The sequence below is a fragment of the Pogoniulus pusillus genome, chromosome 21 (genome assembly GCF_015220805.1).
Source record: "Pogoniulus pusillus isolate bPogPus1 chromosome 21, bPogPus1.pri, whole genome shotgun sequence".
NCBI lineage: Eukaryota > Metazoa > Chordata > Aves > Piciformes > Lybiidae > Pogoniulus > Pogoniulus pusillus.
In genome coordinates this window covers 19,917,459-19,932,634 of record NC_087284.1, presented here as the reverse complement: position 1 = coordinate 19,932,634, position 15,176 = coordinate 19,917,459, and the positions used below count along the sequence as shown (strand labels likewise).

The window sequence follows — 15,176 nt, the reverse complement described above, 5'->3', positions numbered from 1 at the left end:
TACTGTAAATGTATGTTGCCACATATGTTTGCAGTCTTACTTGTGTTTCTGTCATCTTGAGCAGTCTATTTTTTTTTTTTTGTCTTGACCTTGCCATCTTTCTATCTTGACCTTGTCATAGAATCAACCAACCAGGTTGGAAGAGACTGCCAGGATCATCCAGTCCAACCTAGCACCCAGCCCTAGCCAGTCAACCAGACCATGGCACTAAGTGCCTCAGCCAGGCTTTGCTTGAACACCTCCAGGGATGGTGACTCCACCACCTCCCTGGGCAGCCCATTCCAATGCCAATCACTCTCTCTGGGAAGAACTTCCTCCTGATATCAAGCCTATACCTTCCCTCAGCACAGCTTAAGACTGTATCCCCCTTTTCTGTTGCTGGTTCTCTGGGAAAAAAGACTGACTCCCACCTGGCTACAACCTCACTTCCTGGCAAGCATGCTCTGTAAAGCATAATAGTGTTATTAATGTGTCATAAAATGTGTGTCTTTTTTCATCCATAACAAGATTTTGAGTACAGACAGCTTAATAATATAAATGTCATCTTTCTATCCTTTTAGATTCACTTGTGGCACTTGAATTTTCTCTCCTAACTCCTGTTTAGTTTAATAGCTTCACCATAGAATCAACCAGGTTGGAAGAAGCCTCCAAGCTCATCCAGTCCAACCTATCCCTCAGCCCTAGCCACTCAACTAGACCATGGCACTAAGTGCCTCAGCCAGGCTTTGCTTCAACACCTCCAGGGATGGTGCCTCCACCACCTCCCTGGGCAGCTCATACCTGTTGACATTTTTTCCTATAACAGATATAATATTTACTCTTCATCTTTATGAATAGATTTTTACACATGATACCCATTTCATGATAATTTATATGAAACAAAGTAGCCTCTGGCCTGTACCATTTCCTAGCTACCACTAAGGGTTCCATTCCATAGGATTTCAGTGAATTCTGAGACTTTCTTGCAGGGAAATATTGTTTTGAATGTAATTCTTTCAGCATTCTTTCCCCATTCTCCAATAAACCATACCATTTTTAAGGGCAAATACAGGGATGTCAGATGTGTGTTTTTTGATACAGAAATAAACCATAAAGTTGTGAATTTCCAGCACTTCTACCATTTGCTTTTGGGCTTGCACTCACTGCGTTGCACAGAACACCACTGTGCTGGTTTGAAGCTAGCTAGAATGTTTTGGTGAGAAGAACAGGCTGTGAAAGAGAAACAGTGGCGATGTCTACTTCACTCATAGGCTTGCTGAGCGGCATAAGAACAAGAATGCAAACATAGATAAGGCACTCATGCTTGGGAGCTGTGGGCTGCATTTCTCTCTAGCCTCTCTGATTAATCCACTTTGCTTCCTAACCCCCTGTCTGAACCTTCATTCCTTCTTGGGACTGGGGTAAGGTTGAGGGGGGGGTGGGAGAAGGTGGAAGGGCAGTTGGGAGCCCCTCCTGGGGACTCAGGTTTCTGGGAGGGCTGTTGTGTTTCTGTATTACCTTTCACCTTGTATATTTCTGTCTATATCTGTATACACTGTAAATATCTGCTTGGATATTGTGCTAACTGTAAATAAAAGCTTCATTCAGATTTCCAGAGCTGGCTGAGTCTAGTCTGGGTGATTTCCAAAGCGTGTGTGTAACACCCAAACCATCACAACCACCTTTCCCTAAACAGATCTTGTGTGGAGAAGAGACTCCAATAAAGGAAATAAATGTCATGGAATATTATTTTCCTGCAAGTTGAAATGTGATGGATAAAATATAAACCCCAACGATTTTATTTGATAAGTGGCTGGGTTCCAACTGTATTCCATGCTTTTAAGGCATGCCTTAGGCACTAAGAACAAAGTTTGTGTGAGGTCAGAATTACCAACTAGCAATAGTTTGTTGCTCAAATTGGTTCTCATTTCCATTATGACTAATTGTTTTCCTCTTTCCTTGCAGTTTTCCACCTGTCCCACAAAGTCACTCGAGTGGTTCCAGAGAGTGCTCTGCTGATTGTTCTTGGTCTCTTCCTTGGTGGCATTGTATGGGCAGCAGATCACATCGCCTCCTTTGCCCTCACACCAACTGTATTCTTCTTCTATCTGCTGCCTCCCATTGTTTTGGATGCTGGATATTTTATGCCAAATAGATTGTTCTTTGGAAATCTTGGTTCCATCCTTTTGTATGCTGTCATTGGGACAATCTGGAATGCTGCCACAACTGGTTTATCTCTCTACGGTGTCTATCAGACAGGAATAATGGGTAAGTTTGTTCTGTTAATGTATGCCACCTTTGGCTGGCAAATACTTTACAACTTGACAACTCTTTTCAGCAGAAAAATCTGATTTTAATAGTAGCAGTTTGTAGGTTTGGGTTTGTTTTTTTTTTTTTTGGCCAAATTTAAGAATGATCTTCTCTGAAGAAAACATGAAAAAGACTTGAACTTGTCTCTCATATTTTACTGCTTTGTATGTGTATGAACATACCCAGGATAAAGCTCAGGATTCATCCTGCTGATGGACATCTGGCCAGAAGCACAGTCTGAAGGGCTTATTTCTTCCTGATGTGATAGAAGTCTGCAAAGTTACTGGGAAATGGTCTTCCTTCAGTCAGCTTTAAAATGAAATAAGCACTGGTTGCTGAGGGGAGCACCTATGCATGACACATCTCTATGTGGGTTTCTGGGGCTGGAAATTGTAACTGGAGACTTACAGAGCCAAGCAGCACACCTAAGATGCACTCTGTCTTAATTGTACTACGATATGTGGGGCTACTCCAAGAGGCACAGAACAGCAGTTCTTAATCTCCTAGGTAGGTGCATGGTGTGCTATGTACTGCCACTTGAGGAGCAACAGGTCACACTGTATGTGGATTGCATGCATTTTGAAACAGGCATCCCATCCATGCTTTTTTTTGTAGTGTACACACTGAAGAAGCTCAGGAGCCCTTCCTTCTGTGACAAAATTCTCTTTGGTTAGTGAGCTTTAGAAAGTACTTAGAGGATGCATCTGCTGCAAGCAGTAGAGTGTGGTTTGGTCCACCAGTTCACTGCTGAGATCCTGGGTTATGTAGCATTGTAGAAAAGGCTCAATGGGGATATTCTCTCAACATAGCAATGCAAAATAAACTCACAGCAGTTTCCCACACATGTCAGTCCTTATAAAAAGAGTGCCTCAAATGCCTGAGGTTTCAAAAGCTGCAGAGAACAGTTTCATGGTGAAGAATGAAACTATTAGCAGATGGTTACAGATGGCAGCATAGTTTTCCAGTCTCAGAAACTGCTCCCCGTGTCCAGCACAGGGAAACAGCAGAATTTGAGGCTGGCTTCTTTTAAACCTAGCCCAAGACTGGGATATTTGTTCCATTCTTTTAAGGGAGACCTATGCTGTCCTTATTTGAAAATCCCCATCTGGAAGAACTAGAGCACAGCCTTGTTAATCTGAGACTCATCTTATGTAACTGCAGATATTTTTAATACAGACAACTGTGGTAGATTTAGTTTACCTTTTAGATATTTATCTTACTAAAGCTCACCTTTTATAAGCAACAGTTTTTCTTTAGAAGGTAGAAAGGTGAAAGCTCAGCTGCAGACACTATTGACTTTCACGAGTGCTTTATGTGCTTTCACTCTGCACTCACAGTATGTTGAGGTGCTGGAGTATGTCCAGAGAAGGGCAACAAGGCTGGTGAAGGGCCTGGAACACAAACCCTATGAGGAGAGGCTGAGGGAGCTGGGGGTGTGCAGCCTGGAGAAGAGGAGGCTCAGGGGTGACCTCATTGCTGTCTATAACTACCTGAGTGGAGGTTGTAGCCAGGTGGGGTTGGTCTCTTCTCCCAGACAACCAGCAACAGAACAAGGGCACACAGTCTCAAGTTGTGCCAGGGTAGGTCTAGGCTGGATGTTAGGAGGAAGTTGTTGGCAGAGAGAGTGATTGGCATTGGAATGGGCTGCCCAGGGAGGTGGTGGAGTCACCATCCCTGGAGGTGTTCAAGCAAAGCCTGGATGAGGCACTTAGTGCCATGGTCTAGTTGAGTGGCTAGGGCTGGGTGCTAGGTTGAACTGGCTGATCTTGGAGGTCTCTTCCAACCTCGTTGATTCTATGATTGCACCTACATTTTCATATTTACAGTTAAATATGGATTTTCAGGAACAGAAAGATGATGAAGGGATATTGCTATTGCAGTAGGCTGGACAACAATTTCTTTCTTGAAATATCCAAACTGGTTGCAATAATGTTCTAAAAAAAATGAACACCAATATTTTATGAACATCCCATTCTGGGAAATATACTGAATAATCAGTGTTTTTCTAAAAATATGTCAACAAAAAAAATCATTAAGGGAAAAATATTAACCTTTTTGTGACACGTGAAGTGGAAAAGTCAGGTGAAAAAACAAACAACACATTTATCTCTTACTTTCTTGCCAAACCATAAACAATTCTCAACTGGCTGTAAAAGTTAGACTTGATGGCTACACATTCTGCTTCATCATCAAGGAAATCTTTCAGTATACCATAACACTGAGTTTATAGCTGAATAGGAGAATCTGACCCCACCACAGGTCACAGCTAAAGCTCTACAGGCTAAACACAGGGACTTTAACAAAAGCAAGCAGTAACCTGACATGCCTGGGGATTTTAAATGTTTAGAACTGCAACTGTTCTAAACTAAATGTTTAGAACTACAACTACCTGAAGGGAGGTTGTAGCCAGGTGGGGTTGGTCTCTTCTCCCAGACAACCAGCAACAGAACAAGGGGACACAGTCTCAAGTTGTGCTGGGGGAGGTCTAGGCTGGATGTGAGGAGGAAGTTGTTGGCAGAGAGAGTGATTGGCATTGGAATGGGCTGCCCAGGAAGGTGGTGGAGTCACCATCCCTGGAGGTGTTGAAGAAAAGCCTGTCTGAGGCACTTAGTGCCATGGTCTATTTGCCTGGCTAGGGCTGGGGGATGGGTTGGACTGGCTGATCTTGGAGGTCTCTTCCAACCTGGTTGATTCTATGATAGAATGAGAATTAACTGGTATGCTACAGAGACCTGTTTCCCCTACCAAGACATACTTCAACCTACTAGAGTTCTAATTTCAGATGGGGAAAAGGCCAGAGAAGCCTGTCCCTGATTGAAACTGTGGCATTCTCCATCAAGGCTAGATAAAATGTGACACATGACATACTCACTAATCCACTCAACACATTGTGGTGACCTTCTTAGATATCAGCAAGGTCTCAGCACCACACCTTGTGAAAAGCCTTGCTTCTGTTACTTACTTGCTGAAGACAAGAGTATGGTGAGTTAACTTCTAGAACAACTCATAGCAGCCTCTGGTTTTGAAGTTCTAGGGCAAATTTTTGTTTCTCCCCCTCTTCTTCTACAGCTGCAGTGGATAATGCTAGAAATACTATCATTAAAAGGTAGGAATGCATATCCACTGCAGACTAAGATGTACTAAAACCAAATCACTTCCAACTTTGCCATTGAATGAGCCCATAGTTCTGTCTATCAGTATGAGGGTGTGTAATCATAGAATCAACCAGGTTGGAAGAGACCTCCAAGATCATCCAGTCCAGCCTAGCACCCAGCCCTAGCCACTCAACTAGATTACATAGATTTCCTACATAAACACACATAAAAGAAGCTCTTTGCTTGCATTTGGTATCCTTAGAGATATTATTTGCAGAAGAAAAAGAAAGAAAACCTCTCCTTTACAAGTTAAAGGATCAGCACCTTAACTACTAATTAACAGCTACACCAATGCCTCGAGCACAAGCCCTACGAGGAGAGGCTGAGGGAGCTGGGATTGGTTAGCCTGGAGAAGAGGAGGCTCAGGGGTGACCTCATTGCTGTCTACAACTACCTGAGGGGTGGTTGTGGCCAGGAGGAGGTTGCTCTCTTCTCTCAGGTGGCCAGCACCAGAACAAGAGGACACAGCCTCAGGCTGTGCCAGGGGAGATTTAGGCTGGAGGTGAGGAGAAAGTTCTTCCCTGAGAGAGTCATTGGACACTGGAATGGGCTGCCCGGGGAGGTGGTGGAGTCGCCGTCCCTGGAGCTGTTCAAGGCAGGATTGGACGTGGCACTTGGTGCCATGGTCTGGCCTTGAGCTCTGTGGTAAAGGGTTGGACTTGATGATCTGTGAGGTCTCTTCCAATCTTGGTGATTCTGTGAGACTGTGAGACTGTGATACTGTAATAGGAAGAAGCATCTGACCCTAAATCTTCCTTGTTGCTGGCACCTAACTGTTCACCATCTGCTGGAAAACTAATCCATCCAGCACTTCTTTGTGGAATAACTGTAGTTGGTGGCATGTTTAGATGTTTTTCCTGTACCATCTAGGTCATAGTGACTGCATCCCAAGCACGTGCAGAAGTCTTAAACTGGGCCCATCACACTTGTCTCGCCCAGGTGCCGCACATGGCAGTGAGTTGCTCCAGCCTCTAGCAAGCTGCAGAGAGGCAATGGTGATGTATCATTTGGGGATAATTTGCATCATTAGGCTAGATGAAAGTCTGATCTGGAAAGCTCTTGCCTCTTGATACTGTTTTGTACGAATCTTAGATACGTCCTAACCTTTCCATAAATATTTGCTCACCAGCTTTGCACGGCTTCAAAGAATGTGCCAGTGACTACAATTGGTAACATATAAAACAGATAAGCAGTCTCAGGGAGTCAATTTCTTTTAAAACCTTATGTTCTCCTCTACCTTGGTATCTGGCAGTTATTGTCATTGGGTTTGTTTACTCCTTTCGGATGGCAGAGAAGGACATTTGATGTACCTGTTGCTTAGATTCAGGTTCAAGGCTGTTCCCAGGGGTTTTGGTACAGACTTCAGCTTACTGCTGCAAGCTCTCTCTCTCTCATACTGAAATGGGTAGACTCAGCCTTCATTCATAGCCCAGTATGACCAAGCCTGAGCAAGACTATTTCTCTTTTGGAATATATAAAGTAGTAGTCATATCTCTGCAAGCTGTGCAAATACCCCAGACTGTTAGTCGTTGTCAGAGAGTTGTCTGCTCTTGTCCCTGGATGCCCTTGTAAGTATCCTTCCCTTGAGGAACTAAGCCTGTGCCATTTAGTACCAAAAATATTTGGAATCTAGGTTCTGTTTCAATTACCTTTCAAGCACTAAAAATCCTCAATTGGAACAATTATGAGAGTTCTTGTTAGAGGAGTAGCTGTGTTCTGGAAGCATCTTACAGACAATTCTATGACTACTCATGCTTCTGAATAGTTTCACAGAACCATAGAATCAGTCAGGGTTGGAAGGGACCACAAGGATCATCCAGTTCCAACCCCCCTGCCATAGGCATGGACACTCTACCCTAGGCCAGGCTGGCCAGAGCCCCATCCAGCCTGGCCTTAAATACCTCCAGGGACAGGTCCTCAACCATCTCCCTGGGCAACCCATTCCAGGCTCTCACCACTCTCATGCTCAACAACTTTGTCCTCATGTCCAGTCTGAATCTACCCACCTCCAGCTTTGCTCCATTCCCCCTGGTCCTGTCACTCCCTGATATCCTGAAAAGTCCCTCCCCAGCTTTTTTGTAGCCCCCTTCAGATACTGGAAGGCCACAATAAGGTCCCCTGGGAGACTCCTCTTCTGCAGACTGAACAGCCCCAACTCTTTCAGTCTGTCCTCATAGCAGAGGTGCTGCAGCCCTCTGAGCATCCCCATGGCCCTGCTCTGGGCACTCTCCAGCATCTCCTCATCCCTCATGTAATGGAGGCTCCAGACCTGGATGCAGTACTCCAGGTGGGGTCTCAGCAGAGTAGGGGGGGAGAATTACCTCCCTCAGCCTGCTGACCACACTTCTCCTGATGCAGCCCAGGATCTGGTTGACTTTCTGGGCTGCAAGTGCACACCACATTTTTGAGAGGATTTCACCCTCACCTGTAGAAATCATGCCTGATACTCCTGTTTATTAATTTTGGGCATGGGCCTCTGCACTGTCTTCTGATGAACGAACAATTGACATATTCCTCTTTTGCTCTTCATCATATAATTTTGAGTTTGATCACCTCTTGATGAATCCTCCTTCCTCCTCCACTCATTAGCAAACACCATGTTTTGCTGTTCCTTAAACTGTACAAAATCTGTTCCCCATGAAAACAAGAAATGGCTGAGTTTCCAGTCTTGATTACAGGAAGAGAGTATTTTTTTCAAGATCTTTAGGAAGCTTAGCAAAGTGATCCTTGTGGCTCTTTCTTTCCTGCTGTTTTTCAAATGATAGTGATGCTTCCCTAAGTGCCTTTGCATAACTGAACAAAACCAAACCCCAAAAGCTCCCAAGCAAGCAAGCAAACAAATAAACCCCACTTAATAACAAAGAGAATATTAAAAATGAAATAAACCACTGCTTTACTTTATTATCAGAGTTCTGCCCTTTCAAAACGTCTGAAATAACTGCCAAAATTCCTACAGCACTGCACCGTGAACATATCGAAGTACATTTTAGTCCTTCACTTACATTTGTGCTGCTCCTGCAGTTTAACAGTGGCCTCATTCATCATAATTTGGGAATGTGTTAGTTTGAAGCTAGCTAGAGTGTTTTGGTGAGAAGAACTAGATTACAGGCTGTGAAAGGAAGAAAGAATGAATTCTGCTTCATAGAATCAGAATCAACCAGGTTGGAAGAGACCTCCAAGATCAGCCAGTCCAACCTAGCACCCAGCCCTAGCCACTCAACCAGACCATGGCACCAAGTGCCTCATCCAGCCCTTTCTTGAACACCTCCAGGGATGGTGACTCCACCACCTCCCTGGGCAGCCCATTCCAATGCCAATCACTCTCTCTGCCAACAACTTCCTCCTAACATCCAGCCTAGACCTCTCCCGGCACAACTTGAGACTGTCCCCCCTTGTTCTATTGCTGGTTGCCTGGCAGAGGAGACCAACCCCCACCTGGCTACAGCCTCCTTTCAGGTAGTTGTAGACAGCAATGAGGTCACCCCTGAGCCTCCTCTTCTGCAGGCTGCACACCCCCAGCTCCCTCAGCCTCTCCTCATAGGGTTTGTGTTCCAGGCCTTTCCCCAGCCTTGTTGCCCTTCTCTGGACACATTCCAGCACCTCAACATAGGCTTGCTGAGAGGTATAAGAGCAAGAATCCAAACATAGATAAGGGAGTCGTTCTGCTTGGGAGCTCTGAGCTGCATCTCTCCAGCCTCTCTGCCATTTCTGTGATTGGTGGAGATCCACTTTGCTTCCTAACCCCCTGGCTGAACCTCCACTCTTCCTTGGGACTGGGGTAGGGTTGAGGGGAGGGGTGGGAGAAGGTGGAAGAGTAGTTAAGAGCCCCTTCTGGAGACTCAGGTTTCTGGGAGGGCTGTTGTGTTTCTGTATTGCTTTTTACCTCATGTATTTCTGTGTATGACTGTATATACTGTAAATATCTATTTGTATGTTGTGCTAAGCTGTAAATAATAAGCTTCATTCAATTTCCAGAGCCAGCTGAGTTTAATCTGGGTGATTTCCAAAGGGGGGGGGGGGGGCGGGTAACACCCAAACCATCACAGGGCACAAGTGGTTTGACTGCACCTATTAATAAATGTCTACTTGAGCAAGAAGGCTACAAGTAGTGATCACTGAGTGCAGTTAAGCCTTCCTGCAGCAGTGCTTAGCAACTGAGAGTCAATTTTGACCTGCAACATGAAGTACTTTGGAACATTTACTTTAGGAGCAAGTTCCATGTTGTCCATCTTGTCAGTTCTTAGTTACCCTGAGTAATTTACTCAAGTTAGGTAAACCATGTCCCACACAAATACAAAACCAGTTTCTATCTGGAAGGATCTTGAGCTTCTAGCCATAAAAACAGGACAGTACTGCTCCCAGAACCAACCAAGCTTCTATGCCATGCTTTCCAGATGGTATCTTAGGATCCCTATTTGCAAGGATTTTGCACTGTCTGCAATATCACTGTCTGTCCTTAGGATAGATAATACAGAGTTGACTCAGTTTACACTTTGTTTGCTTTTGTTTTTGAAGGCCACCTGAATACTGGACTGCTGGACTTCCTCCTCTTTGGCAGCTTAATTGCTGCTGTGGATCCTGTAGCTGTTCTGGCAGTGTTTGAAGAAGTCCATGTCAACGAGGTTCTATTCATCATTGTTTTTGGAGAATCGCTTCTGAATGATGCTGTCACTGTGGTAAGCAGACCACAGAGCCTGAAGTCACCCAGGCTCTAGAGAGTTTCTTGGGAAGTGGTTTTCCCCTCTAAATTAAATATTACTTTAGCTGTGTGTAAATAATCATAGAATCAAGCAGGTTGGAAGAGACCTCCAAGCTCATCCAGTCCAACCTAGCACCCAGCCCTAGCCAGTCAACCAGACCATGGCACTAAGTGCCTCAGGCAGGCTTTGCTTGAACACCTCCAGGGATGGTGACTCCACCACCTCCCTGGGCAGCCCATTCCAATGCCAATCACTCTCTCTGTGAGAGCATGGCTAGTGCAGTGTTTCTGCTGGTGTTCTCTGTCTTGCTTACAAACACTGCACTGGTGAGATGAAAGGTTTGAGCAGGAAAGCTATTTGCAGACCATAAGTCACATAAAAACAAACAGTCCTGGGTTTGGTGAGCAGAAAAAAGTGTAAAAAAGAAAGGTTTGAATGTGTGTTTTGTTTGCCTTTATTGTTCCAAAAGTGATTTCATAACTTACTGGTATTAGTTCTAGGGATTTTAAGCCTTTCTTTGCTGTTATTTTCAGTGCATTTTCCCTTTTCTGCATATTTTCAGGATGAACATAATTTATATGCATACCTCAGAGATAGAGGCAGTGAGAGAGAGAATAGTCACCAAAGTGCTTATGTCTTGTGTTTACCAAACAGATATAAACAACCAATTTGGGTAAAACTGTTTGATATTAGAAAGTTTCTGGCTTAGGGTGGTTGGGGCTTTATTTTGTAACATTAATTTCTCTTTATTGGTTTGGTTTTGTTTTTTTTTCCATTGAGAAAGAAACAGAAAGCTTAACAGACCTGAACAGACTTAAAAGAATTCCATGTTTCTATAGATGTTTTTATTTTGTTTTTTTCTCAGACTATAATAGGGTTTTTTTTTTTTTAGTACAGTGCTAGTTGGCAGTGTCAAGGAAGTCCTATGGCATAAAGATGCAATTCAGTGGAGTTGTTGTAATATTTCAATTAGCTTCTTGTTTTAGCTCCTATTCCTGCTCCTGCCTGTCTCCAAAGGATGGTAAGACATGTCCACCAGGATCAGTGACTTAATTGTTTTGCAGCCAAGGCAGCAAGGTCACTGACAGCAGCTTAACTCTTGGGCTTAATTTGAAAATGCCATTTAGGGCCCCCAGAGAAACCTAATTGCTTTTAGATAATCAGTCTTATTAGTGTTTTGGGGGTCTTATAGTATAGAAGTATTCAGATAGACCCTTGTTGAACTCAAGTATCATCATCCTTGGATTTCAGAAGGGAAGAAGTTTTTGTTGCTATGAAAAGAATGGAAACACTCTGAAAAGAAATGGAAATGAGATTGTTTGCTGAAGATAATCCAGAAGAGTAAGCATGAGCAAGAGTCAGTAAGCCTATGAGAAAGCTTGAAGCAACTGAAGTTCTTACCTTGAGAAAGGCAAGACTGAAGGACAGAAGAAAGTACATGATGTAGCATCCTTTAAATGTAAATGTGTAGAATACTACTATTGCAGAACAAAGTAACCTGTAGGCTGGGGGGGGGGGAGGGGGGAGGGGCAATATGGTAGCAGTTAAGAGGCTTAGCTGCACCAAGGAAGGCTGAGAACCTCATGAAGTTCAACAAGGGCAAATGCGGAGTGCTGCACCTGGGGAGGAATAGCTCCCTTTGCCAGTACAGGTTAGAGCTTGAGCTGCTGGAGAGCAGCTCTGTGCAGGAAAGCCCTGGGAGTGCTGATGGAAAATAAGTTCATCATTAGCCAGCAATGTGACCTCATGGCCAAGAAGGCTGGTGGTGTTCTGAGGTGCATTAAGGAGACTGCAGTTCTCTTCCTCCTCTACACTGCCCTGGTGAGGCAACGTTTGAAGTATTGTGTCCACTTCTGGGCTCCTTAGTTGAAGAGGGGCACATGCTACTGGAGAAAGTCCAAAAGAGGATCACAAGGATGACTGCAACATCTCTCTTACAAGGAGAAGCTAAGAGACTTGGATCCGAAGAAGAGCAGACTGAGAGGGGATCATACCAATGAATATAAATAGCTAAAGGGTGGTGGTTGTAAGGTTGGGACTGGACTCCTTTCAGTGGTGTCTAGTGACAGGACGAGGGGCAATGGGTACAAGCAAGAACACAGGAGATTTCACTTGAACTGAAGGAGAAACTTCTTTGCCATGAGGCTGCCATAAAAGGTCTCCCAGAGAGGTTGTGAATTCTCCTTCTCTGGAGACTTTGAAGAACTGCCTGGATGTGTTCTGTGCAAGCTGCTTGAGGCAAGCCCGCATTAGCAGAAGGGTTGGACTGGATGATCTCCAGAGGTCAGGTCCAGCCTCTCTATTCTGTGATTCTGAGAAATCCATATTAAAGGCCTCTTCATGACAGGAGGGATGAAGAATAGGTTAGACAAGCATGTGTGAAGGATGATGTTCATAGAAACCTCCTTAGGCAGGGATATGGATAAGATGAATTCATTTCTGTTAGTGCTAGCAATGTTACTTGTTTTAAAAGCTTTGGTACAACTATTACAGTTTATTCTCTTTTACCTTCAACTTATTTTATGTTTGTTCATCCTATTTTAATCCAGTGTTTTATTAATAGCATCTTGGCATTATCTTATTAAACATCTTATTTATCATATACAGGTAATTAAATAAACCTGCCTGGATTTCAGAGTGAGAAGTGCTTGAAGTGCATCCCTGTAGATGTGCACTTGAATGCTTATTCTAGACAGAAACCACATTCAAATAAAAAATTGAACATCTGTTGTAGAAAAAAAATAGTTGTTTATTCTTGCTCTATTGCATTTTCCCTGTTTTTAAAATTAATAGATCTGCAAAATCTTCTCCCTCCACACATAATTTCCCCCAGTCACACATGATGTCAGTGGCATCCTGGCTTCTAGCAGGAACAGTGTGGCCAGTAGGATGAGGGAGGTTATTCTGCCCCTGTACTCAACACTGATCAGGCCATACCTTGAGTACTGTGTCCAGGTCTGGTCTCCTCAATTCAAGAGAGATGTTGAGGTGCTGGAAGGTGTCCAGAGAAGGGCAACGAAGCTGGTGAGGGGTCTGGGACACAAATCCTATGAGGAGAGGCTGAGGGATCTGGGGGTGTGCAGCCTGCAGAAGAGGAGGCTCAGGGGGGATCTCATTGCTGTCTACAACTACCTGAAGGGAGGCTGTAGCCAGGTGGGGTTGGTCTCTTCTCGCAGGCAACCAGCAACAGAACAAGGGGACACAGCCTCAAGTTGTGCTGAGGGAAGTATAGGCTGGATGTTAGGAGGAAGTTCTTCCCAGAGAGAGTGATTGGCATTGGAATGGGCTGCCCAGGGAGGTGGTGGAGTCACCATGCCTGGAGGTGTTCAAGCAAAGCCTGGCTGAGGCACTTAGTGCCATGGTCTGGTTGACTGGCTAGGGCTGGGTGCTAGGTTGGACTGGCTGATCTTGGAGGTCTCTTCCAACCTGATTGATTCTATGATTTCAGACTTCATAATACTGAGGCCTCTAATGAGGTCATTCTACTAGGCCTAACTCACAAGCAAACATTAAGTTGTCTACTTTTCTTTTCAGGTGCTGTACAATGTGTTTGAAACTTTTGTTACCATAGGTGCAGAGAACGTGACGGGGATTGAATGCGTCAAAGGCGTAGGTGCGTAGAAACGATTTCTGCACACCTCACTGGTGTACATATGCAGACCTCTAAACAAAATACTGCTGCTATGTGATTGCTGCTCTTTTTTCAGCCTTTTCTCTTGTTACCTCCTGTGAAATAGACAAATGTCATAAGAAAACAATTAAGTGGATATTCCTGAATCTTTGGGAAACTCGATCAAATGTGTTTTCTCCTAAGGAAACTCAAGGGATGTAGAGTTCAGTTGTTAAGCCCACCAAACTTGACAGCTATATGTTATGCTCTTTTGGTGTTTTATAAGATGTCCTTAGTTTCAACCTATGCTCTCCCTGTATTCCAGGAAAGCTGTGAATGGACATTCTCAATTTTTATCAGGATTGCCATTTAGTGACTATGAAGAAATGTTATTTACCTACAAAACGAGTTCGTGTTTCGCATTCCAAGCGTGACCTATTACACCATCTTCAGCACCACAGCTCTGGCATACTCTAGAATAGGATTTTAGAAAAGCATTTGTTTACAGAATGTGCAAAAAAAAAATTGTTCAAAGAAATGTAGAGAGTTTTGAGTATGTCTAAAGTGGTGAGGTTTGACAGAAAGTAACCTTGTTTCTTTTCTACAGAACGCTGCATTGGTATAGTAAACGCTTAAAAACTTGCTGCATTTAAGAATTTATCTTTAAGTTGGCCTCCCAAAATGTCACTGATATCCTGACCATGCCATAGGAGAGGATTTGTTCAAACCCAGTGATTTTTCTACTGCCTAAGCTGTGTTTGGTTTTGTTTTTCAGTGTCATTCTTTGTGGTGAGCCTGGGTGGGACGCTGGTCGGTATATTCTTTGCGTTCTTGCTTTCGTTGGTCAGTCGTTTCACCAAGCACGTGAGAATCATTGAACCTGGATTTGTGTTTATCATTTCCTACATGTCCTACCTCACAGCAGAGATGCTTTCTCTTTCTGCTATCCTTGCGTAAGTCTCTTTTTGTTAGTGTCTGTGAAAGGGCTGAGAATGGAATATGTCTTTTGAAAGCACTGAAAAGAAAGGACAGCTACCGACTATGGCACAGAGCTTTTACTGAGTGTTACTCCCTTCACACTGCAGGAGGTTATAGCTTGCAAATGCTGTTGTTTGGCCTTGAAAAGCAACTCAGGCTTTCTAGTACCTGCTATGCAACACCAGAACTTCCTTTTGCAAAACACAGGCTTGGATCTTTCCTCCTTGTGATTAATAATGCTTCAGTAACTAATGGTTGTGCATTTGCATAGACATCTTTTCCTACAGTATGTAATTAATCAAGAGTTTTTCTAGGGTATTGTTTGCTATTCTCCCTCTCTTGATTGGCCTGTTAGGGGTTGCCTAATTTTTTCCTTCTTTGGCTTGAACACCTCTTTGGTCTTCTTCTAGTATCCACTGATTCCCCACATGTTTCTTCTCAGTT

The 15,176-nt window shown here is 43.8% G+C and overlaps 1 protein-coding gene across 1 annotated transcript in view; it reads left to right on the top strand.

Annotated features, from left to right (window-relative positions):
- The window catches only part of SLC9A3 (solute carrier family 9 member A3), a 69,647-nt gene that overhangs the window by 33,509 nt on the left and 20,962 nt on the right, over positions 1 to 15,176 (top strand). The window contains exons 4-7 of the mRNA XM_064161171.1: positions 1,945 to 2,247; positions 9,960 to 10,120; positions 13,679 to 13,757; positions 14,530 to 14,707. Coding sequence (XP_064017241.1) covers positions 1,945 to 2,247; positions 9,960 to 10,120; positions 13,679 to 13,757; positions 14,530 to 14,707 — 721 coding nt within the window. The remainder of the gene's footprint in view (positions 1 to 1,944; positions 2,248 to 9,959; positions 10,121 to 13,678; positions 13,758 to 14,529; positions 14,708 to 15,176) is intronic.